Raw genomic sequence first — 25,722 nt, forward strand, 5'->3', positions numbered from 1 at the left:
TTTGCTTAATGGTATGAAACCAATCGTGGCTTGCTAAGATGCATAATGAGATTATTATTTATTAACTAAAAAGAGCGGCCATTTTCCTGAACAATAATTCATTGTTTTTTGGCGGTCAGTAAAAGTGCGATAAAGAATGGGATTTAACATGTTTTTGTCCTAATTTGTTCGGTATTGTCAATTTCTCACATAACTTATTGTATTTTATATATTTTTTTTTCTACTCTTTCGCCTTCCAAGCAGTCGCAATACTTATATAGCCACCATGGTGGAAAACAATGTTCAACTTTATAAATCGGCGGACCGTAACAATTTGGTTTTATCCAACCGTGTACTTTTCAATGAGAGATTGCTTTTGTTCTAATTGACATCATTTTTTATTCCTTTTGTTGCTACGTGGACGATTTTTTTAAGAAAAAATAACTTACTTCCTTTGTCGTAATTTGCTAACAAAAATAACTATACTTAAGTATAAGCATCGGCGGTTTATCTATAAGAGCTGTAGATCACAGAAGTATAATGAACTAATTGGACGTAGTACGTGCTTATCGTTCAATACTTTTGCAAGTAAACTTTTAAATAAATAAAATATGTATACGCATAGCGAACGATCTACGCCCTTTTTTATTCCATGTATCAGTGTGGTTCGTTCAAAAAGTTGCGAAACACAAAACATTAGCGATTTGTTACGGCTTATCATCCGCCACAAGTAAAGTAACTAGGAAAAAAAATAGTATGCACAGCGAACGACCTATGCCTCCTTTTGTCCTTTGAATCATTAGTAATTTGTCCAAAAGTACAAATCATTGATGTACCAACTACATATGTAACACCGGCATATCATCCGCCACTTCTATTTTCTGGAAGTTTATAGATAGCGAACGATCTGTGCACCCTTTTGTTCTTTGTATCATCATCAATTTGTCCAAAAGTACCGTAGAACACAAAACATTGACGAACTAGTTTCACACGTAGTACAGACTTATCATCCGCCACTTTTATTTTCTGGGAGTTCATGGACTATTTTCTGGATGTTCATGAACGATTTTTGTATTTTTCTGTCAGGAGTTCGCTCAAAAGAGCTACGAAACTTAAAACATTAACGAACTAGTTACACACGTAGTACAGACTTATCATCCGCCACTTTTATTTTCTGGGAGTTCATGGACTATTTTCTGGATGTTTATGAACGATTTTTGCATCTTTCTGTCAAGAGTTCGCTCAAAAGAGTTATGAAACTTAAAACATTAACGAACTAGTTACACACGTAACGACTTATCATCCGCCACTTTTATTTTCTGGAAATTTATGGATAGCGAACGATCTATGCACCCTTTTGTTCTTTGTATCATCAGCAGTTTGACGAAACAGCTGCACACGTAGTACTGGCTTATCATTCGCCACTTCTATTTTCTGGAAGTTCATGGACTATTTTCTGGATGTTTATGAACGATTTCTGTATCTTTTTGTTCTTTCTATAAGGAGTTTGCCCAAATGAGCTATGAAACACAAAACATTAACGAACTAGTTACACAGGTAGTACAGACTTATCATCGGCCACTTCTATTTGCTGGAAGTTCATGGACTATTTTCTGGATGTTTATGAATGGTTTCTGTATCTTTTTGTTCTTTCTATAAGGAGTTTGCCCAAATGAGCTATGAAACACAAAACATTAACGAACTAGTTACACACGTAGTACAGACTTATCATCTGCCACTTCTATTTTTTGGAAGTTTATGGATAGCGAACGATCTATGCACCCTTTTGTTCTTTGTATCATCAGCAGTTTGACCAAAAAAACTGTGAAAAACAAAACATTGACGAACTAGTTGCACACGTAATACTGGCTTATCATCAGCCACTTCAATTTTCTGGAAGTTTTGTAGATATTGGCGCTTTGCCCAAAAGATACTACACATGTAGTACCGCCTTATCTTCCGCCACTTCTATTTTCTCTAAGTTCATGCACTATTTTTTGGAAGTTTATGAGCGATTTGTGCACCAATTTAGTTTCACATTTTAAGAATGAAAGAAATTGTTAGGTAATGTCACTTTGGTTCAAGCGTATATGAAAAAACTTTTGCAATAACGAAAGTTCTGTCTCTTTAAAAATTTTCCTTGCAGTCTAAGTATTCAGAATTAGTCAGTAACTGTTTTTTTAAAGACTGTTTTTTAAATGTGTGTGTAGTTTACAAAAAAATGTTGCGTTAAAACGAACGAAGAAAAAGTCAGCGTGTATTAATATCGGACGTAGTTTGTAAGAGATTCCATTGTTTCTCATGCTGGAAGTAATAAATATGTATGGCATTTTTTTTGTTCATTTTGTGAAAGAATTGAAAGCAGCACGCATTCTTATGTTAACGAACGTAGTAGTTAATGAGAAAATTTATTATGGTCTTGTATAGATTATTGTGTAGGGAGGAGCGTATAGACAATGGGTGTCGGTTAACAGTAGGGTAACAGAAAACCACACCTTGGCGTCCCGCGTGCCTTCTAAAAGCCGCCATCTTGGAGTCCTGCAGATACGCGTTCCTTTTTATTACGTTTATTATTAATACTTCACGCCGCGCCGGGCTTCCTTCCAACATAAAAATAATTACTTTCAAAAGACACGAAAGGCCCACACTGCATACAGAAGTATAATATAACAGAAATGTGTTATGCAGAAGGAAATGTCAAACTAAATAGGTCTTTTTTTTTTTTGTTACTTAACGCTATTTGCATGTGCCTTTTTTCGTGTTTGTAAAAGTGAAATTCATTCCCAGTTCCAGAATAAAATTAATATTCATTTTGTTTTGTTTGACAAGGGCGTTTCTACTTTATTTATCAACTTATGAATACTTACTTGTTTCGTATGTATATCTAATTAATCTTTGAAAATGATTTCTTCCAAAGTTGGTCGTTTCAAATATTTGCTATCTATAGAGCCGCTCCAAAAGAGATTGAGTCCTTTTTTCTCTTGCAGGATATGGACTTGATTGAAGTTTTGTGGAAGCAAGATGTCGACCTGGGTTTTTCTTTGGAGCCAATTGTTGATCAAGAACCCGAAAAACCTGGCGAAAATAAGGTCAATGATTCGGTACCCACTTCGGGTGAAGATGATATCGAGAAATTGAAAGAATTGGCAAAAATAAATGATGAATCAGTCAATAAAGTAAGACCTGCATAATCGCCGAGGACGATAAATATTATGTATTATAAAAAAAATTAATTTTCTTAGGTCCCTGAGGAAGAGGCGAAAGAAATCGACCCATGGGTTGGCTTGAACTATACCATCGATACAGAAACAGGTTAGTGCCTTTTATTATTTATTGTTTTTATTTGCATTTTGGGTATCTGTTATACTGTAAGTGTAGTTAGCTCAGTAGTTGCTGATTTGTTTTTTTTTTTACGTAATTAATAATATTAGTAGAAACGGAGGAATTATTTTTAATTAACAATTGTTCTTCATTCATCGGTTATTTGTTGCTATTGTAAACATGGATGTTTAAATTGTTCTGGCGGTCGAATGTCTAATTCTTCAAATTTGTGATGGTAAAAAGTAATATTAGGTTTTGACCTGAATTAGATAAACAGCTGTTTTGCCACGGTTTAAGATGGTCTATAATTGTTATAAATGACGATATAATTTCCATTATTTCCTTTACGTCGCATGACGAAACTTTACATTGCCTGATGATGATGATGTGTTAACACAAGAATAAAACGTTTTTTCCAACTTGTTATAAAATTGTTACGACTATATTTATTTTTATTCGTAAAAAGAAAATTAATATTTACTAGCAAAAGTAATCGCAAAAATTCAGGCAATATGAAGCACTCTTGTTCAGGTACTTATTAAATATTTATTCAAGATAAATGATGCTAATTTTAGAATCATCATCATAGATAGTTTGTTTACAAGAACGATTAAAAATACAGTTAGTTTTACGAGAAATGGTTACAATATGACTAAAGTATATATATATATGGTAACATTGCGAAATAATAATAATAAATGTTTATTGAAAATACTACATAATTCAGGTAAGTGAATGGCAAATACGTGTGGTAAAATATGCGCCGAAGGTTTCGTAACCATGCCATTAAAAATCGTCAACTTCTCCAAAACTCCACCGACAGCCCTTTTTGGTACAAAGTTTGTAAAACTTATGGATTATTAACCCCCAATTATTCATAATTTTAATCTCATTAGTTTTGGAAATAGGGAAGAATGAAGGTACCTTTTCTTGTACCCATATTTTTACCAAAATAATGTTTTTCCTTCATTATAGTTCACTCTCCTAAAATATAGGTATCTTCCACGGAATTCCCGAAAACTGTGGATGTCAATGTTATTTAGTGGGTAGCGTGCGAAATTGGATGGTTTTTAGATCAAATACTTTTCAAATAATTAACTGGCGGTTCGTATGAATGCTCGGTATATGTCGTAATGGTGCTCTTAATAATAATAGGGTGGACTCTAATGTAAAATACTTAGCTCCATGCTGTTAGGTCTGATGGAAGTTGTTGCCTGCCATAGTCAGATTAATAATTTGACAATGGGAGTTAGATTCGGTGCTCTCTGTCTGGAATATTCTAGTGATAGCTTACTTTTATGAGTAATGATCTTTCCTGACAGTTTGGACCAGCTACGATGAGGTCGGCAAAAATTTCCTTTGTCCGCTTATTTTCAAACCGAACTGTGCCTTGGTGCATGGACAATTTCTTTTTATAACAACCTAACCAGTGCCTAACGTTTTTTTCGTCCGCGTTCTTCCTCTATTTCAATCTTAATAGAACCGAATTAAATTCGATCTTAACCAACTCGTCTAATTGATTCATAGTTTTCAAAAATACGTCCACTTTTTCGATTATGATGGGACGCCGAAGTGATGTCTAGGTACATTTTATTCCTCGGGGACCATGCAGCTGCCGATGGTCGGTTACCTGAATGTGTATATTAATATAATTTCCTTGACGTTTGAAAAATATGAAAAATTATTCGAAATCTGTTTGAATAGGAACAGGATTTTGCCAGCTGAGATGTTATTGAACGAATTAAAAAGTATAATTTCTGGTACAGACTACGTACTTAGAATGGTTGATGGTATGCGCAGAAAGGCTTACGGGCCATTCACCACCCACTTGTTCGGGTCGTAGATCAGGTGTAGGTACCTAATACAGAAGACGGACCTTTTACATCAAATATTGACTAATGGTGCGTGTGTCATTCAGAAAATGATCGATGTTGTTTAACTAGATTTCAGTATTGATAACAAAACATGCTTCAAATGAGACCTACCATTGTCTTACAAGTTCTTAAATGCTCTTTGATATTCTGATCCGCTGGTATTTGAAAGTTAACCACACCTGCTTGTGTTTGCATTTTCAGAATTTTTGTTTTCCCGCCCATATTCCTACCATACTAATTTTCACATCTCATAATACTCTACACCACAATGTACTTACAATTTGAAACTAATCCATTAAATTTTCCTCTTTGCAAAACATAAAAAGGCATATGCTACGCAATAATCTTATAATCACAATTTATAACGTGACCACAATATCCACAACGTAACAATAGTTTCGCTGACCACAACGTATAAAAGCTTGCACAACTACAAAGTACAAAAAAGTCTTCGCAATCGGTCTACTTTTGATAACGCACTCAGCAATCTTTAACACAATCAATCACAAATATGAGTTAATCACAACGTATCAGTTTAATTCCCACAATGTAGGAAACATTGCGGTATACAAAACTTTACGCAATCACAACATATTCTGATACAATACGCTCAATAATAGTCATGTGGATAATAATAAATCACAACATATAACTTGATTAAATTTGTTAGTTATTCCCACAACCACAATGTAATATAGTTTACGCGGGCATAAGTTACAACTATTTGCATGAACACAACGTAAATAGTGTACATTCTGACAGCGCTTCTAGCGATCTTGTGGATAATATTCATTTACAACAAATAACTAATCCCAACATAAATAATGTATTGTGATATAAAGCTCGTGGCGGTCTTACACGTAATAAACGCAACGTATAACTTGATCACAACGTATCAATAATTCCGGCGATTACAACGTACAAAAGTCTACAAACTGCAAAAATGTTTGCGTAATCACAACGTATCAGTTTAATCCATACGTTAATAATTCCCACTACCACAACGTAATAGAAGTCTGCGCGCATACAAGGTGCAAAAATGTTTGCGCTATCTCAACGTAAATGGTCAGTTCCGACACAATGCGCTTAACGATTTTGTAGATAATCATTCACACCAGACTTACATCCTAACATAAATGATGCATCCTGATGCAAAGCGCGTAGCGATCTTGTACGTAATCGGCCACAACGCATAACGTGATCACAACGTGCTAATAATTCCCAGTACCACAATCTGATAGAAGTCCGCGAATCTTCAATGTACAAAAATATTTACGCTATCTCAACGTAAATGGTCTGTTCCGACACAATGCCCTTAACGATTTTGTAGATAATCATTCATACCAGACATACATCCCAAGATAAAATGATGTATCCTGATGAAACGCTTGTAGCGATCTTGTACGTAATTGGCCACAACACAACGTACTAATAATTCCCAGTACCACAACGTGATAGAAGTCTGTGTGCATACAAGGTGCAAACATATTTGCGACATCTCAACGTAAATGATCTGTTTCGACACAATGCCCATAACGATCTTCTAGATAATCATTCACACCAGACATACATCCCAAAATAAATGATGCATCCTGGTGTAACGACCATAGCGATCTTGTACGTAATCGGCCACAACACAACGTGATCACAACGTGCTAATAATTCCCAGTAGGTACTACAACGTGATAGAAATATGCGTGCTTATAAGGTGCAAAAATGTTTGCACGATCTCAACGTTAATGATCTGTTCCAACACAATGTTTACATAACTATTTTATAGGTAATAATTCACAACATTAACCAGACGCCATTGTGTCAGTAATTCCCATAATGCACTCATAGTGATGCTGTAGATCAATCTGAAACTTTATCACAATGTATATCATTAATCCCTACGATATAACGCGTAAAAGTCTGCGGGTCCCAAGGGTACTAAAATATTTCGCGATCACATCCTGCGTGGTGTGTTTTGACCACAACGCGGTAATATTTTTTGGCACTTACATTGTGGTCATAAAACGTTTTAATTTTGAAAATAATTCCTTGAGGGTTTTTACACTCTGTTAGTGTCTTTATTGTAGAAAATTGTATTGCATGAATTTCAAATAAGTAGAAACTCAAATTCGCGTTAAAAAAAATTGTTCCGTATTTAGCGTTACATTTTTTGGCACTTAACTAAAATGGACGCGTGACTTCCACTATCTTGACTACAACTTTACTACTACCGTACTATACTGCTACTACAGAGTACAAATATTAGCTTATTGTGATACCTCTTGCAAGTTGTCATGACTCCAAACTTTAGAATGTTTTCCTAATGCATGACGATGATGTTTCTTGGCTGATATAACAATATAAGCACAGTGGCCGAAGTTTGGGGACAACCTTGCTTCACTAGACACTTTGCAGACTTAAATGACTTGGATATTTTCTATTTATTACCTCTACCTGCTTGCTACTATCTAAAAAACTTCGTACATAATTAGCTATTTCTTAAGTTTCTTTCTCTGATCTTCACACCTGTTTATTCCTAAATTGCCATGCCATAGCTGTGCCGTCTTAATTTCCCTCTTCTTAAAGTAAGTTGTTCTTTGCATGCAATAAGTAGCATTGAAAGTCTTGAATAACGTAATTAATTTATATAAACAAAAAGTATTGCTGTTTTTTTTTTGGTAGGTTCATTATTTTTTTGATAAAAATTGAAAATTTTTATTTTTTTAGTTTTGATTGTTAAGAATGACTTTTATAAGTTAGAGGGATTTCGAAGGCTCGTGAAGCACCGGAAAGGTAGTCTCGAAAGGCTTTTTAGATGGAGACGGCATATGTCAGACGTAATCAGAAGGAGCTAAAGCTGTCATTAAGTCCTTTTATACTAGCCCTACTCATCTGGTGCAGGTTGCCCTTCTCAAAAACCTATTGTTAATGAAATTTATTTTGTACCTTTTTCCCAAACCAAAAACAATATTCTTACCAAAGGTCCTCATTTCATCTTACCTGGTCTTTTTCACTTTCTGCTAGTCATGCAACAGGATAATGAAAAACGCCTTTTTTTATGTATCTTTTAATTGTGTCCATACATATTTTATAAATAAGTACTTAAATTATTTTTGTTTAGTTATTTTCATGGGCCCTTGTCATGTTCTCATGTCCTTATATCATTGCATGAAGTTTTGTTTAAAATGTATATGCTAAGTTTATGATTTTATATAATACTTTTAAATTTAAATGGAGATGGATGGAAAGGATACTGGAGAGCGTGCAATTAAATTATTTTTTTTTCAAATGTTTAACATAAGTGTGACTGATTGAAAGTGTGCTTAATTATCAATTTAAGTGATGTTATAATAGATTATAGATTATTTCATGTATGAAACAGTTATCATTCCATGTAAAAAGGCAATGTACTTTTTTTTTTTTTTTTAACAAAATATAATTTTAACGTTTTATTTTCTGTTATTGGTTGTTGAAGGGTGTATGTATGTGGGGCTTAATAAAATTCATATGCTAAGGCGTTTAAAATTGGACAGTGAGGGATGTAGCAGTATTGATTGCCTTGTCGAATGGTATTTTGTTATGGTGCATCGTACAAGAAAAATGTTAAAGTTTGGATGAGTGGTTTGTTGTTACATTTGGGAAGCAGAATGAAAGAGAGAGATAAGTTGAAAGTATAGATGTGGAGAAGCTTTCATATTAGGTATCATGGCACAAAAGCTTTGTCGTGATGATGAAGCAAAAATCATTCGAAAGAAGGAATCATGCAACGAACAGAGCACTATCATAGTTTAGATTAAGGGAAATTAAGAAGCACCCCCCTCTGAAATGTTTCTTGTCTCCCCAATGCTAGTCCCCTTTCTCTGTCCCCTATTGTTTGAGGCAAGCTGTGCGGCAGCCATATTAGCTTGACTCTGCTTCGGTGAACTGGGTCCTGATTGGCTTTGGCTGCCTTCGAGCCCCACAGTTGAAACTCAACCATCAGCCATAGTATCTCTCTAGTTTGCTGACAATGTTACGTTTATACAGTGCGGTTTGTGCTAATATTTTCGGTGTGTGGACGTTTTTTTGTTAATTATTTTGATTTTGGTGGAGAACAGTTGTTGTTTGTGCTAAATATTCAGTTAAACGGATAACTATTTTTGAGGTAGGTGTTCGAACAGCTCCCAAATCTCTTTTAATACTTTCAGGATCATTAAGGGACAATGGATTCATAAGAAAATTTTAATGAAATTTCATTTATCATATTATTAGAGTAAAGGTACATGTCAAAAAAGTTATTGTACCTTTATATGATTAATGAATTTGGGTCTCTCCTCCTCTTGGGAATTGTATTTATGATCTTCACCTGGTATCCCTAGGTAGAATAGGAAGTAAAATAGTTTGTAACCCATTAATTTTTTCACCCCCAATTGCATGTACCTTTATTTGTTAATAAATTTATTTAAAATTCTGGAATCTACTAAAACACACACTTGGCAGTTAGATTCTAAGTTATTAAATGGTTCAACAACCACTTTTTGAGGAATTATAATTGAATTGTAAATCGGCTGTTGTAGGAGTTTGTAAAATACATTTTTAACATTTTTTTCAAAACAATTTTGATAATTTTGCGCGTCAGTCATTTCTCATTTTATGCAAACGATTTCGGAATGGTCCCATTTGAATTATTTTAACTTAAACAACCCTTTACAGTGGGCTAAATTTCATTTAGGGGTAGTGTAATATAAACAATTTCAAATAATTTTCCGTCGGCACCGCGCGCTAAAATGGCGTCGGAAACTTAATGCGTGCTTGTTTTTATAAAATATCATTTAAATGCATAACTTGGTATTAGATAACTATTAAAGTCTTTTTTTAATGTTCCTTTTTTATTAATAATACGCAGATAGTGACTAATCTTTTAAATACAATCGGAAAAGTGTTAATTATAAAAAATAGTTGCGCGTGTATAGGTACTTGCCTGTATCTAACATTAAAAAATAGATTTTATTGAGAAAGCTTTTGAAAAATGATATATTCTATATAATCTTAATTTTATTTATTGTAAAGCGTTATCAATTTTTGATATGCAACTGTTAAAAATGTCTTTTATTATTGACAGTATTTATTCACGATTATTTTACTTTTTATCTTTTGAATCGACCATTTTGTGTTACAAAACGGATATAGTAAGGAATTATGGTATTAATGTTCTTAAAATTATTTGTTTATCCTTTTTTATCAGTAGGTGGTAGAAATGGTACTTTTTATGGCACTGTTTTCGAAATAACGCGCTGATAATAACATACTTTTAAGTCGAATGTAGAGAGAAGCCAAATGAAATAATTTTTGATAATACCTATTTGTTGTTAAAATTATTTGAAATTGTTTTAAAATGTTTATTTCTTTATGCCGACGTCTTAAAGTGCATAATTAAAATGGGTACCGTAAAATTTGAGTTGTTTGAGATGTTGATATAAAAGGCATCAGTCGAACTAAATTTGAAATTCAAATAAATTTGGTTGTTTTGTCTTTGAAACAAAATGGGCGTATTTAAGTTATTTTTATTGTTCTTATTGACACGCCACTCACGAAAATGGGCACTTGTTAAAGTAGATTCTGAAGATTGCTTTTTGATACAGTAAAAGTCTTTAAATGACATTCTGACGGTTTTTAGGACCTTCTTTGATGACTTTAAGTGGTCTTCAGCACACAACAGTGCCTTTTCGACTGGCACGTCGTACCGCCTTATCAGAATACCTCATTAGTGTTGTTGCTTTTACTAACACTTTTTAAAATGTTGTTTACGTTTTGGTACATGTTTAACACCTGCAATATTTGGCTTTGTAGTAATTGTTAGTGTCCTTTCTTTTTATTTATGTATGCACATATATTTTTTTAAATCGTCGGAAACTTCCCTTCAAACGGGAAGGTACCCAGAGAAATTCCTAAAGTGAATGTCGTTGGAAGGCATCAATTAGGTTTTGGACAGTTTGAAAGCAAAAGATGTTACAATTGCGGTAAATAAACTTGACATTTCAATTTTCTGCTATAATAATTAAAATGGCGTTACGAAAAACCGTGATAAAGTTTGCGATTTGACAAAATATTCTTCTGCGTGGCTTCGTTGAATCAAAACGATACACATTTATGATCTTCGAGGAGAATTTGTGAACCACGACAGACGGTTTTGCATGGTTAGTCTGCAGCTAATGATGTGGAACAAAATTTCGGGTTTTGGAAGTAGCCAAGGTCGAACCCATAGTAAAGTTCGATGGTCAACTACCATTAATGCAATCAGTACTTAAACAATTTCTTTACTTGCTATCTGCCTTCAATGTTCTATATTACGGTTACCTTCAAATGGTACCAGTATAAATATATAATAGATCTCTTTGATAAACATCAGAACTATACATTGCGGCATTCTAATGTGTATCATATAATTATTAGAGAAGGAAACTAATCAGCTAAAGCAGAGCGGTAATTTTGTACATCTTGGTGCCATAACATGGTACTGAATTCATCATGTTTGCAATGTTACTGTTTCATATTTAATGAGGAAATGCTACAGGGGTGAAAATAGGGGGTTATGTAGTACAAATTAGGTGTAGGTACTATTTCTTTTGTATAATTCTGTACATCTCAATACCACAAAATTGAATTGAACTTACGTTTCCTGCTCTTCTAAAGGTACTCAGTTTTATGAAAAGCAAATCATGATTTGTAAAATCTTGATTAGCAATGTTTTCCATAACTAATTGACAAGTATTACATGGTTGTTGTTGTGGAAATTAGGTGTACCAACCCTTGTGTACAATACATTACATTTTGGGACCACAAAATGGTACTGAAGTTGTCTTTTTCATGTTCTTTTAAAGGTACTTCTTGTATTTTATGGAAGACAAATACTGATTTGAGTAATTTCGATTAGCAGTGTTTTCTTATACTCACTTGGCCAATGTGATAGAGATTAAGAGGATTTATCTAATAGAAATACAGACTAATATCATTTCTACAAATTTCTGTACACTTTGGTACCACAAAGTCTATTGTCTTCTTCATGTCGTTTTAATGATTCTGAGTTTGTGAAATGCAAAGCATCATTCTTATCATTTTGTTGGTTTTGTAAAAGTGGAGTGAAATTTTCTTCTTCGTTTTCTTCTAAAGGTACTTTTTATCAAAGACTAATCATGATTTGTAAAATCTTAATTATCAAATATTTTTGTATTTAATTGGTAAACATTGCAGAAGTTAAAGGTGGTTGTCAAATGATTATTTATTATTATACGTCTTCTGTACATGTTGGTTTCATAAAATGGCAGTGAAGTTCTCCTTTTCGTTTTCTTCTAAAGGTACTGAGTTTTATCAAAGACTAATCATGATTTGTAAGATCTTAATTATCAAAGGTTTTTGTATTTAATTGGTAAATATTACAGAAGTTAAAGGTGGTTGTCAAATGATTATTTAGTATTATGTCTTCTGGACATGTTGGTTTTGTAAAATGTGAGTGAAATTTTCTTCTTCGTTTTCTTCTAAAGGTACTGAGTTTTATCAAGGACTAACCATGATTTGTAAAATCTTAATTATCAAAGGTTTTTGTATTTAATTGGTAAATATTACAGAAGTTAAAGGTGGTTGTCAAATGATTATTTATTATTATACGTCTTCTGTACATGTTGGTTTCATAAAATGGCAGTGAAGTTCTCTTCTTCGTTTTCTTCTAAAGATACTGGGTTTTATCAAAGACTAACCATGATTTGTAAAATTTTGATTAGCAAAGGATTTTGTATTTAATTGGTAAATATTACAGAGGTTAAAATTGAAGATGTAGCATTATACCTTCTGTGTACATTTTGGCACCATAAAATGGCATTAAAGTTGGCTTCTTCGTGTTCTTCTAAAGGTACCTTTACTTGTCTTTCATAAACTTATGATGATTTGTATCATCTTTACTAGCAATTAAGAGTTATCTAGTGGAAATATAGTGTAGTACCCTTTCTACAATGTTCCGTACACTTTAGTACCTCAAAATGGTATTGAGGTTGTCTTCTTCATGTTCTTTTAACTGTTCTGAGTTTAGGAATACAAATTATTACATCCATCATTTGTATTGGCATGTTTTTTGTATTCAATTGTCACCGTACATTATGGTGCCATAAAATGGTACTTACTGATCTTGTATTCTTCGTATTCATGGAAGTTAAGGATTTTCTTGATGTGAATATGGAAAAGACATTGTAGGGAATCTGTTTACCGCTACATGGGTAGTTATTTGGGTTTCTTATTAATTATTTTCTAGTCGAGGATAATTTTTCGCATGGGGAAATGGGTACGCGGCATTTTTGCGTGAACCAAGTAATGTATATGTAAATTTTCCTTCATTTACTTTTTGTAACGCAAAAATAGACTAACGCACGTTGGTGTACGGATACGTATGTGTGTCAGGTTTAGATATGTATCAAGTACTGCCGAGGCAAAAACAATATATCTTAATTACAATATAAATTAGTTTCCGTCACTAGATAATAACAATAAGAAACAGAATTAAGAAACGATGATTAATGTTGGTTGTATGCCTTATGTAGAGGCGTACCGTCGAAATTAAAAAGGAATAATTTATCCAGCCTGAAAGCTATTTGTTCGTGAAAAAGAATCGAATTCAAAGGGGCCGACGTTTGGAAGCCATTTTACTACGACAACAACCTATGAAATGCTCGCCTTCTTTATTAGAGAGATATATATATTATATGTTATGTTGCTTGTGTTGATGCCATATGCGTTCTTAAATCTTTCTCTCTCCCATCATCATCTTCATCTTCCACTACTTTAATCGAAAACTGGTTTCAAACTTGTTCTTTCATTTTTTTTTTCTTTTTTAATTTGATCGGAATAATTTTAAATTGAATTCTGAGTCTAATAAATTCATTTCTATGTACATACTCGACAACGAGATGTATATACGGCACTATAGCATCACAGGTCATTACCATTTGCAAAGAATTCTAAGTCGGTAATTGGTACCAATGTTGGTACCTTTTTACCTAAACGAATTGTGTGTGGGACAATCGTTGTTAAATTTATCAGTAAATATCGACATTATTTTATAGATTATTTTTTAATCGAAGTGCCGAAAATTGATTTTGTATTTGTTAGGCATGTTTGGCAATGATTAGAACAAAACGTTCTACAGCAATGAGATAACCAAAATTTAGCTGTATGAACAATAGTGGAAATGGAATTTTAAAATAATAAGAACAAAGGGCGATAACTAAAATGATAACAAAGTTTCACCTGTTCATGTTCTATTAAAATCGCTAGTAATTTTAGTACTTATTATTGATCGGTCAAGAAAGCTGCATGAAGTTTAACTTGATGTGAATACACCTTTTTTTTTAATTATTATTGTATTGTGGATGCGTTTATAGAAAAAATGGTATGTAGGCAATTTTATCATTGCTATTATATCAAAATTATTACAACAATGACTTATTTCCGTAGGTTATTAAAGTTTAATGTTAAGTAGTTTTGACAAAAGCTTTTAACTTTTGCTTTCTCTAAATTTCGTTGGATATGTCGTGTGGCGGCTTAAAAAAATTTAAGATATTTTTCCTAGATCGTCTAGATAGGTAGAATTTATTATAAAAAAGTTAAAAGTAAATTAAATAGTGAACTAAAACTACCCATTTTTCGGTAAATGATCACTAAACCACAGCCATTTGACTTTCGCTAGAAATAGAGAAAGCCGATATAGGAAGACAACTGCACAATTCAAAATCAACAAATTTTTTCAATAGTTTTTATTAGTTACCGTTTGGAACAGTTTCGTTTTGTTTTTATCTTTGGTTCAATATTTTTAATGGCGACGGTTTGCAACGGCGTAGAACGTCTTATACTTTTTATGCTAATAAACAACATTTAACTTTCACAAAAATCAAGGAACAATTGTCATTTACGATAAAAAAAGCAAAGAGTAAAACTTCCACGTTTATTTTTTTTAAAAGTACTCCTATACATTTCGTTTTAGGAAATGTTCAAACTTGATGTGTAATGAATGCTGTCTTTTATATCATCTCGAAATATTATTTTCAATTCAATCATTAGATGGACGAATTATATTTATTACGTTTTGTGTGATAATTCAATACCTACTTGATAGGTAATATAATAAAACAAGTTGAAGATTTTACTGAAATATCAATGCGTATGTATATTGTCAATCAAAATTATATTTAAAGAAAAATCATCCCACAGGTATGTTTAATAATAAAAATACGTCTTTTTAATATTTCGCCTCGACCTTAGGTATGCGAACGAATAATTCAATCATTGTTATCAGTAAAGCCATGTCGATAGTTTAGTTTATGTTCAATAGAAATGTTAATTTAACGGGAAATAAACTTTTCAAAAAACTCTTAACATGTCACATATTTTTTCGTGAAACTGCTTAAAATAAATACTTTATACTAATAGAAATATTGTTACTGTTTTTTTTGGTAAGTTTATGGTATGTATAGTAGTTTGCGATGTTTCTCTCTTTATGAATTGAAGATGTTAACTCACGGTGATACAGCTCGACGTGTTGAAAAGTTGCCAGGTTGTCCAATTGATACCAAATTGATTAATAACGATTGGTTTTCAGTTTCATTACCTATTAACAATTTATATGCTTTGCTACCTATGTAAATACTTTTATTTCTTTACTCCAATCGAAAGGAACTGCCTATTAATAATAATTCAATAAAAATTTTATGTAAGTGAATATAAACAAATTGCGATATTTGCCTTCTATTACAACAGTTCTTTTATAAAATACAGAATAATACAGAATTAAATAATAATAGTGTTTGAAGAATGCCTAGAAATAAACTCAAAAATTTGCCCCAAAAGGTCGTTTGTGTACATCTACTTAACTTTGTTGTGAGATGTAAGGGGTATTCCAAAATTAATCAATTTGGTCCCGAAAGGGAAAATAATTTTGCGACTTTCTCTTTCTACAATAGAATAATGATAATCAAAGAAGTCAAAATTTTACTGTAGCAATTTTATACAAATAACTAAATTGCTTAGATTGCTAGTTGATTGTGTGTTTGTGTTTTTTTACGAAAACAAAATGTCGGCGTAATGGTGGAATAGCACGCGGACTTTGGGTACATTAAAAAAGGCTCCGTCAATGCAATTTAGACCAGGCAATATCCCAGCCAATGAGAACAAAACTAATTTTCTTGTTGTAAAGCAGGGGAACAAAGTAGGGTGCCACGGCCAGGTAGAACCAGTTTCTCACCGGGCCTTTTTATAATTCTTCATCAAATCATTTTTCTTTTTGGTGCTTCTCATAACGTTTGATGGTCATTTTTAAGCTAAGTAATCAAGTGCATATGTGGGATTTTCCTTTGAAAGAAACAGTACGTTGCAATTAGTGAAATGTGTTCAAAAATTAACCGAATAAGGGCTACTAAATGGTAGTTAAATTAGGTAAAGGTTGCTTCATTAAGAGTGACGTTTTTTTTTTTTACTTATCTATTTAATATGGGATAGTATTAATCCTTGTGTCTTTCACCCCGTTGGGCGCCATAGATAAGAACCATAGTGTTCCATTGTTCGTGATGTGAATCCCCGCTAGACGTTTTATCTTGATTAAAGAGATTGTTAGTCGCCACCCAAACGTAGGAATATAGAATCATGATATCCCGGCTTAATCATATATGCCGCTGTCTTTCTTAATAATAATCGACTATCGAGATGACACGTTTTGGTACTTGTCAGATATTGGATTTAACAATTGTCCATTTATTGTGTCGATCTTTGATTTGTAAGACAGCTATTATATATAGCCTGTCCCCGGTGCAAACCGGAACTGAAATATAATATTCTAATATCTATCTAAGTCTGTAAGGACACAAGAATAATAATAATAATAAGTAGCAGAACTTTCCCTGTGAACGATTTTAAAATCGATTTCGACTCGTATCTATTTGTGTTTGGACTTTTTCATTTAGTTTTAGGAAAACGAATAACTTTTTCACACTGTTAAGATTAGATCTGTTGTTAGATAATAGATATTTTGAATCAAGGTCTGCGACAAGCTTATCGCGGTTGAGGTAGATATGGGAAAAACAAATGCCTAATTTGACAATCTAAATATGTTGATCAGAGAGAGAGCAATTTTGGATTTTTATTTTCTGTGAGATGTACATATCTCCCGATTGTAATTTTTGTGCCATTTTTGCGTTACGGGTTGGGAAAATGTCGATTATCGTAAGTTCCTTTTTCTTTTTAGGGGAATATGTGATAAAAGAAGATCTCAACGAACCTGTTTCTGGCGCGGCTTACAGTTCCTCTTGCGATTTGCCGCTCGAGGATCTGTCGCTACCGCTGCCAGAATACCTTCTCGAAGAAGCCCTCCAACTTATTGGGTTAGACGATGAAACTCCTGAAGTAAGTATTCCAGGATGCAACACTAATCCTTTTTCTGCCACTTGCCGGAGGAGACTTTTAGCTATTGAATATTCTTCTCCTTTTGCTCTAGACTGGCGTGAACGCTAAGGAGATTGAGAACGTATCTTTTGCCCCCGATAAGCAGGACGTCCATCCTGCAGAGCCTGTTGGTACTGAAACGGCAGAAATTTCTGAAAATCTTCTGTTGGAATCAGTTTTACCTTCAGCTGATTCTAATTTGGCAGCGCCAGAAAAAGCCGATTCGTTGCTTGCAGGATCTCAGAGTCCTAAAGAGGCTTCCACTTCTGAAGAAGCTGGCAAAGAAGTGAAACTCGAAGACGATTTAGACATACTCGCAGACATGATTCAGACATCTCAATTTCATCATCCCCATCCCCATCACAGAGCTTTCCAGGTAAGATTTAGTTCATAAATATTTTTTTTTTCGTATGTTACAAGAGTTTAGAGAAAATCTTTTCCAATATTAACACCATTGCGAGGACCTTGTTTCGATACCATCAAACTGGCAAAATTTTTATAAAATTGAAATGCTTTACCTAGTCCACATTTTCGTGTTTGTGTTTTGCTAGAAATTCCTTGAGCAGTATTAAGTAATTATATATATATATATAGAANTATATATATATATATATATAGGTACCTTTATTATTGTAATTCCTGAAGTGCTATGAAGTGTAATCGATGTCACCTTGAGAATACCCGCAAAACTTTTCTAAAAAAGGAAAAACATCGGACGTCCTATCAGACAGCGCAAGTGCAGACTGATAGTTTAGGCCATTAACTAAGTATTAATAAATGTTTTTATCTTATCCTTTATATTTAAAATAAATAATCGAACTGCCAAACGTGGTCTAGTTGCAATACGGGATCATACGGACATGATAATTTCCTGGTTACATAATGGATATAGCTACAATTAGGTTTCGAACCGTCAAAAACGTAAAATCGTTGATGATATTATTTATTTATAATTAGTTGCAAGTGTAATTAATTCTTCTAATTGAGTATGCGTAGTAATACACTTTATTGTAAAGGTAAGTACTTTATATTTTTTTATTAAAACTCATTATCCATTTGTTTTATTGATTACTTATAATATAAATAAAAACGATTTTTCATTTAAATAGAAATCTATTAGAAATGCGTAAAAATTTAGGTTTTTGAAAAATTTCTGATAACACTCGCGTAGTTTTTTTTTTTTTGTAATAACCCGTACTTCTCTAGAGTATACATGTACATATATACCATGTCACGAAATAATAACAAATTTTTGACCTCGCTTTGTTTCATCCTTAGCTAAATTACTAGTTTTGAACACGCGCTCTCATTGAAATAAACCTAAGGTAACATTTAAAATGAAATTAGTATCATACACGTTTTGATGACATCAGTCTTGTTAAAATTTACCATCAATCGGATACCAAAACAGTCGCATTTTAATTTGGAAAAATAAAATTTGTCTCAAAATATAGTACTTGCCTATTTAAATAAATTATGTAAATAAGTGTTTTTGTTTTTATTGTACTGTAAGTAATGTTACGTATTTTATTAAGTAAAGGCCTTGATTTGCACTTGCCGAATTTGGGAATGTTTAAGTGCTTTCGTGTACAATAAACTTAAAATTTCAAAGAGCGTTCCCTGGTGGTACAAAGGGAGGATTGTGGATTGGTAAGCCGCAAAATCTCTATTCAAAAGGAGCGGTTCGAATTAAAAGTAAATTTTACACTTGCTCTGCAGCAGGTAGTACTTTCCTTTCTGGTTTTGAAAAGGTAAGATGGACAGATAGTGTATCTTCCCTGTGTCGATGATAATTTGACAACAGAACCCACAAAATACAATAGGATTCGAATAGTTGACTACCTAAAGTCATTTGTCAAAAAAGATCTTTACTCAAGCCGCAGAGTGCGACTTCAAAGAGAATTTAATATTTTCATTAATCAACCAAAATAGTGTCTTTGAAGATTTTTAATACTTTTATTGAAGATTCGTAAAAACGTAAAAGAAAAATGAGCTAATAATGTAAAGTGCAAACAAAATAGAGGGTTGTTTTAAAGATACGTTTAAGTAAACTTAGTCAAGAGCAGTTCTGACTAAAATAAATATTGGTTTCGGGGACGAATTAAGGCAAGAAATATTTTTGGTCTTTCAACAATAGCTGAGGATTGTACTTGAGACGACAGGTTGTAGTACTAGACTTGATCTCTAAATAATATTCCCACGAAACGGACACATATTTTCGCCATGCGGGGTCGAAAATTATTCACTATCTTCGGAAAGAAACATTAAAAAAGGTTTTATTATTGTAGCTATATTTTGCTTTTTTTTTCGGAAGTCTATTTCATTTTTTTTTCTGTATTATTTCAGTATTTCGGAGATATACGAGACAGTAATACTTTTTCGTATATTTCTGACCATAAGTTGAAAATTTTAAAAACAATGCAGGAAGGTATTGAAGTAAATTCTTTTCATTTGATAATATCTCGCTCGACTCTGTTAAATTTCAGCCCCCTGTACCGGATCCCCATTACAACCAAAATTGTAGTAATAATTACGTGCTTGGGGAGGCATTACAAATATGTAGTAAAAGAAGAGATACATGAGATAGGTTGGTAGGATATCTTCTTAGTCTTAGTTAGAGACATTATTAAGGTCAAAAACAGGAGTGTTAGATGTATGTTTCTCTAGTTCAAGATAAAAGAAGTGGATGTTTTCGGGTTGAAGATCTTACGATGATTTTTTTCAGGGCCGTATGCCATTTGTTCGTACCATGAGCATGGAACAAAGATGGCAAGATCTGGCAAATTTATTGAGCTTGCCAAACCCCAGTGACTCGAACGCAATGCCTCATCCCTTCAGCCATCATCACGCATTGCACAATTACAGCCATCCTCACTCGCACAACATGGGCTATGGTCCCGATGCAGCACGAGGGGTTCTTCTTCATAATGCTACCCTTACACCACCCATGGGCGATCTAAATTCATCTGTACCATACGCCAATATAGGTTTGTCCATTTTATTCCTGTCGGTGGTAGTTTTAGATTGTTCCGATTTCGTCGTTTCAGTTTAATTATTTTGACTTTCTGCAGCCAAAGTATTTTTTGCAGGAGGTACGAATTTGGGTAACGCCGTAGCCACTTCTATGAATCTCACAAATAGTAGTGAACCAATGGGTGAATCTGCCCCAACTCCTCATTACAAGGTCGAACCATCCCACGACATAATGTACTATCAGGTTGGTTGAAATAAACATTTTTTTAATGTATCTATATGTTGCTCTAATTCTTTGTTTTCTTGTTTCAGAATGGCTCCGAAATAAATCAGACTGATGGGTTCCTTTCATCAATTCTCAACGACGAAGACTTGCAGTTAATGGACATGGCAATGAACGAGGGTAAGTCACTGTTGTCATTATCTTTTATTTTTTTTGTCATATAAACTGACAAGCATTTGGGCGCATATGGTACAAATTGAAATTGGCCTGAACCATTCTAAAGTGCGAAATTTTGATGGTCCAAATCTGACAATTGGCCAGAATGGACAGAAAATTTTGAATCATTGGAAAGTGTCCGATTACGAATCATTTCGTTGGTATTCGCAAAAATAGGTTTTCTTTAAAACACAGGTCACTTTGGTACTTATTCCTTACTACGTCCTGCTGAGTATGTATCATACATATTGAAATTGGCTTAAGCGACTGTAAAGTACGAAATTTTGCTTGTTCAAAATTTGAAGATTGGTTAAAAAGAACCCGAAATTACGAATCATTTCGTTGGTTTTCGCAAAGATACGTTTTCTTTAAAGTACAGGTCACCTTAGGTACTTATTCCTTACGACATCCTGCTTGGTATGTACCATACAAATTAAAATTGGCTTAAACCACTGTAAAGTGTGAAATTTTGCGTGTTCAAAATTTGAAGATTGGTTAAACAGGACCCGAAATTACGAATCATTTGTTGGTTTTCGCAAAGATACGTTTTCTTTAAAGTACAGGTCACCTCGGTACTTACTCCTTACAACATCCTGCTGAGTATGTATCATACAAATCGAAATTGGTTTAAACGATTGTAAAGTGCGAAATTTTGCTTGTTCAAAATTTGAAGATTGGTTAAAAAGAACCCGAGATTACGAATCATTTCGTTGGTTTTCGCAAAGATACGTTTTCTTTAAAGTACAGGAGGTCACGTTAGGTACTTATTCCTTACGACATCCTGCTTGGTATGTATAATACAAATTGAAATTGGCCTGAATCACTATAAAGTCCGAAAGTGTCCAATTTTGAAAATTAGTTAAAGTACAAGAAATTATTTTCTTTCACTTTTGTTAAAAATACTTTTTCATCAAAACGAAGATCACCTTGTACTTATTTACACTAATATTATACAAATTGAAATTGACCTGAACCACTAAAAATTGCGACGAAGTTATGTTGGTCTACGTTTGAAAATTGGTTAAAAAGAACCCGAAAGTATGAATTATTTCCTTCGTTTTCGTAAAAACAGATTTTCATCAAAGCTCATTCACTTGTTCTTATATCATACTGATTGAAATTAATTAATTATTTCTACGTAATATTTGATAATTTGTTGGAGGATACTATAGAGTTTCATGTAGAAAAGTTACTTTCGTGAGGGAAAACGTCTTATAACTTCCTTTGTAGTTATTATTAATGTTTAAATTATTTGCTGTACGAAGGGTTATCTATATGTTATACTACAAATTGTAGTTTAATTTATTGTAAAAAGAAAGATATAAATTAGCATCTCTAACTGTGTCTACGTGGAAAACATTATTTAAAGATGAATATTCATCAGTTTACTTCAATCAAACCGCAATTATAGCTCAATTGTAACATTTGTTTTAAATTGTCCCGGCGCCTCCACCAAAATTTTAAATAAATTTTTATTAATTACTTATACGGTTCGTGTATTTTCATGGACGTCGTATTTTGGGCATTCATCAAGAAAACTTGACTAATTAACTGCAATTAGTGACCAAATACTTTATTAACAGCTCCAAATAAAAACTTATAAGGGTTTTTCAATCAAATTTTACAAAATGATGTTTTTAAAAATATTTCCAAGTATGTAATTATTTCATAGTAATATTTGATGGTTTGGATAGTATTCAGTATCACGTAAAAGAGTTACTTTCGTGAAAAAAATGTTTTCTGACTTTCTTTGTAGTTTTTATTAGAGTTGTAATATTTGCTGTATGTTGGGTTGCCTATATACTATACAACTAATTTTAGTTTAATTTATTGTAAAAAGAAAGATATAAATTAGCATCCCTAACTACGTCTACACGAAAAACATCATTTAAAGATGAATATTCATCAGTTTACTTCAATGAAATCGCAATTATAGCTCAATTGTAACATTTGTTTTAAATTGTCCCGGCGCCTCCACCAAAATTTTTAATAATTTTTTTATTAATTACTTATACGGTTCGTGTATTTTCATGGACGTCGTATTTTGGGCATTCATCAACAAAAATTGACTAATTAACTGTAATTACTAATTCAATACTTTATCAACAGCTCCAAATAAAAATGTGTAAAGGTTTTCAACCAAAGTTTACAAAATCATATCTTTAAAAATATTTCCAAGTATGTAATTATTTATAAATAATATTTGATGGTTTGGATAGTATTCAGTATCACGTAAAAGAGTTACTTTCGTGTGAAGAAATATTTTCTAACTCTCTTTTGGTTATTATTAACGTTTTAATTATTTGCTGTATGAAGGGTTGTCTATATAGTATACAACAAATTTTAGTTTAATTTATTGTAAAAAGAAAGATATAAATTAGCATCCCTAACTACGTCTACATGGAAAACATCATTTAAAGATGAATATTCATCCGTTTACTTCAATGAAATCGCAATTATAGCTCAATTGTAGAATTTGTTTTAAATTGTCCCGGCGCCTCGACAAAAATTTCAATAAATTTTTATATAATTGCTGATAACGTTTGTGTATTTTTATGAACGTCGTATTTTGGGCGTTAATCAAGAAAACTTGACTAATTAACTGCAATTAGTGACCAAATACTTTATTAACAGCTCCAAATAAAAACTTATAAGGGTTTTTCAATCAAATTTTACAAAATGATGTTTTTAAAAATATTTCCAAGTATGTAATTATTTCATAGTAATATTTGATGGTTTGAATAGTATTCAGTTTCACATAAAAGTGTTACTTTCGTGAAAAAAATGTTTTCTGACTTTCTTTGTAGTTTTTATTAGAGTTGTAATATTTGCTGTATGTTGGGTTGCCTATATACTATACAACTAATTTTGGTTTAATTTATTGTAAAAAGAAAGATATAAATTAGCATCTCTAACTACGTCTACATGAAAAACATCATTTAAAGATGAATATTCATCAGTTTACTTCAATGAAACCGCAATTACAGCTCAATTGTAACATTTGTTTTAAATTGTCCCGTTCAATAATTTTTTTTTAATTGTTTATAACGTTTGTGTAACTATATCTATGTCTTATTTTCGGTATGAAAACGATATTATATAGGATTATGTGTTCATAACGACTATCAACGAATATCAAATTTGATTCCTTGTACATGCGAACAAAATGAAACAAAAGCTTTATACTGTGAGTTTCGTGTTTTTATGTTAGTTTTGGGCCTTTGTACGATTTTTTTTCGATCAAAAAGGATCATGATTTAACAGTAAATCGTAGAAAAATCTATTATTAACAAAATTAACGAAAAATTTTGCGAAATATGTAGAGAATATGTAATATATCTGAAAAAGCTCGATCGATGCGTAAGCTTTTTTAAGTAACGCGTAATCATCAAATTTGTACAAGAAATCCTTCCAATCTTCAACAGTTAGTTAGAGACATACTAAAAGTAAGAACAGGAATTAACTAGGACAGATGTAGGCCTGTATTAGATCGTAAATAGTTAGGGAATTTTAAAGATTTGTTCGAGATAGGAAAGAACGCAAGTGCGTGTCCAATCAACCTCTAACTTTATTATTTGTGCTTCACAATTAATTACATTAATTGAAATGATCAATTTCATTGCTCTTTTTCATTACAATTTTTTCCTTATCTCCGCCTGATATGATAAACAATTTTACAGAGATCAAAATTCGTACATTATCGAAAATTAAATAAATCATGCTTGAAGAGTTTATATTGCAATAAATGTACATACTTGTGACAACATTTGTAGATAACAGAAAAATTGTTGATATTTCTTATGAGACAAATGTAGTTCATACACATTACTGAAAAAAATAGTCGACAAAACAAAAAAAAAATTATTACAAGAAGAAATAAGATTTGATTCGAATTTTTCTGTAGCCACACGTTCACGTAGGAGAAAATTATAAACGGTATTCGCGTTACTTATTTAAATTCTGCGTAAAACAACACCAGTTAAAATTACGTGATAACAATTACTACTTGAATAACAGTTTATACATACATATGTATCTGCACCTGAATACTTATCACACAAAGTACAATTGACAAATAGTTAACGTCAAAGGAATTATTCATATTTCTCAAAATAACATTTAACAGCGTAAAAGAATTTTAACATTAGTTTCAGCTATGCGTACATTATGTAGGCGCTTGTGTCATACTGTATAGTGTTGTATATAAAAGTTTTATATATTGTTTTTGCTATGTCATCCAATTCATTATCATGAGGTAACAAACAGTTAATACTTTGGGAGTGAAATGTATATTACTCTACACTGGCGATTAGTCATTTTTGTGTCTAATTCTAAAGTTTAAAGTTAAAAATATGTGTTCTAATTTTTCATGAACAACGGGAACGCTGCCGAAATTTTTTCACAATCATCAGATAGATCTAAATATATACTATATTAGACCGTAGGTCCGTCGATAAAAAATACCGAACCGAATGTGTATGCGTTTTGGTTTTTTTTTATTATTATTTTATGCTATTAAGATATTCGGTGATAAGACAATGGCCTGGCAAGCGATGAGTGATAAGAGTCGTCACCTACGCTGTGTGTGTACTTATTTAGTTACGTCTGAAATTTGAGAGAGTTTATTAGATACTCGAAAGGAAAAAAAAAAAGAAAGTCAGTGGCGAAGTAATAAATAGAAGTGCT

General features: G+C 32.5%; 1 protein-coding gene across 6 annotated transcripts in view; it reads left to right on the forward strand.

The window, feature by feature from the left end:
- Window positions 1-25,722, forward strand: part of LOC108738226 (segmentation protein cap'n'collar) — a 40,548-nt gene that overhangs the window by 10,798 nt on the left and 4,028 nt on the right. For 5 of the 6 annotated variants that reach the window (XM_018471533.2, XM_018471530.1, XM_018471534.2 and 2 more), the window contains exons 2-8: window positions 2,967-3,155; window positions 3,222-3,291; window positions 17,428-17,585; window positions 17,677-18,000; window positions 20,350-20,611; window positions 20,696-20,841; window positions 20,910-21,000. In XM_018471533.2, coding sequence (XP_018327035.1) covers window positions 2,967-3,155; window positions 3,222-3,291; window positions 17,428-17,585; window positions 17,677-18,000; window positions 20,350-20,611; window positions 20,696-20,841; window positions 20,910-21,000 — 1,240 coding nt within the window. The remainder of the gene's footprint in view (window positions 1-2,966; window positions 3,156-3,221; window positions 3,292-17,427; window positions 17,586-17,676; window positions 18,001-20,349; window positions 20,612-20,695; window positions 20,842-20,909; window positions 21,001-25,722) is intronic. The other variant, XM_018471531.2, reaches the window with a different exon arrangement.

This window comes from Agrilus planipennis, unplaced genomic scaffold (assembly GCF_000699045.2).
Source record: "Agrilus planipennis isolate EAB-ADULT unplaced genomic scaffold, Apla_2.0 scaffold88, whole genome shotgun sequence".
Taxonomy (NCBI): domain Eukaryota; kingdom Metazoa; phylum Arthropoda; class Insecta; order Coleoptera; family Buprestidae; genus Agrilus; species Agrilus planipennis.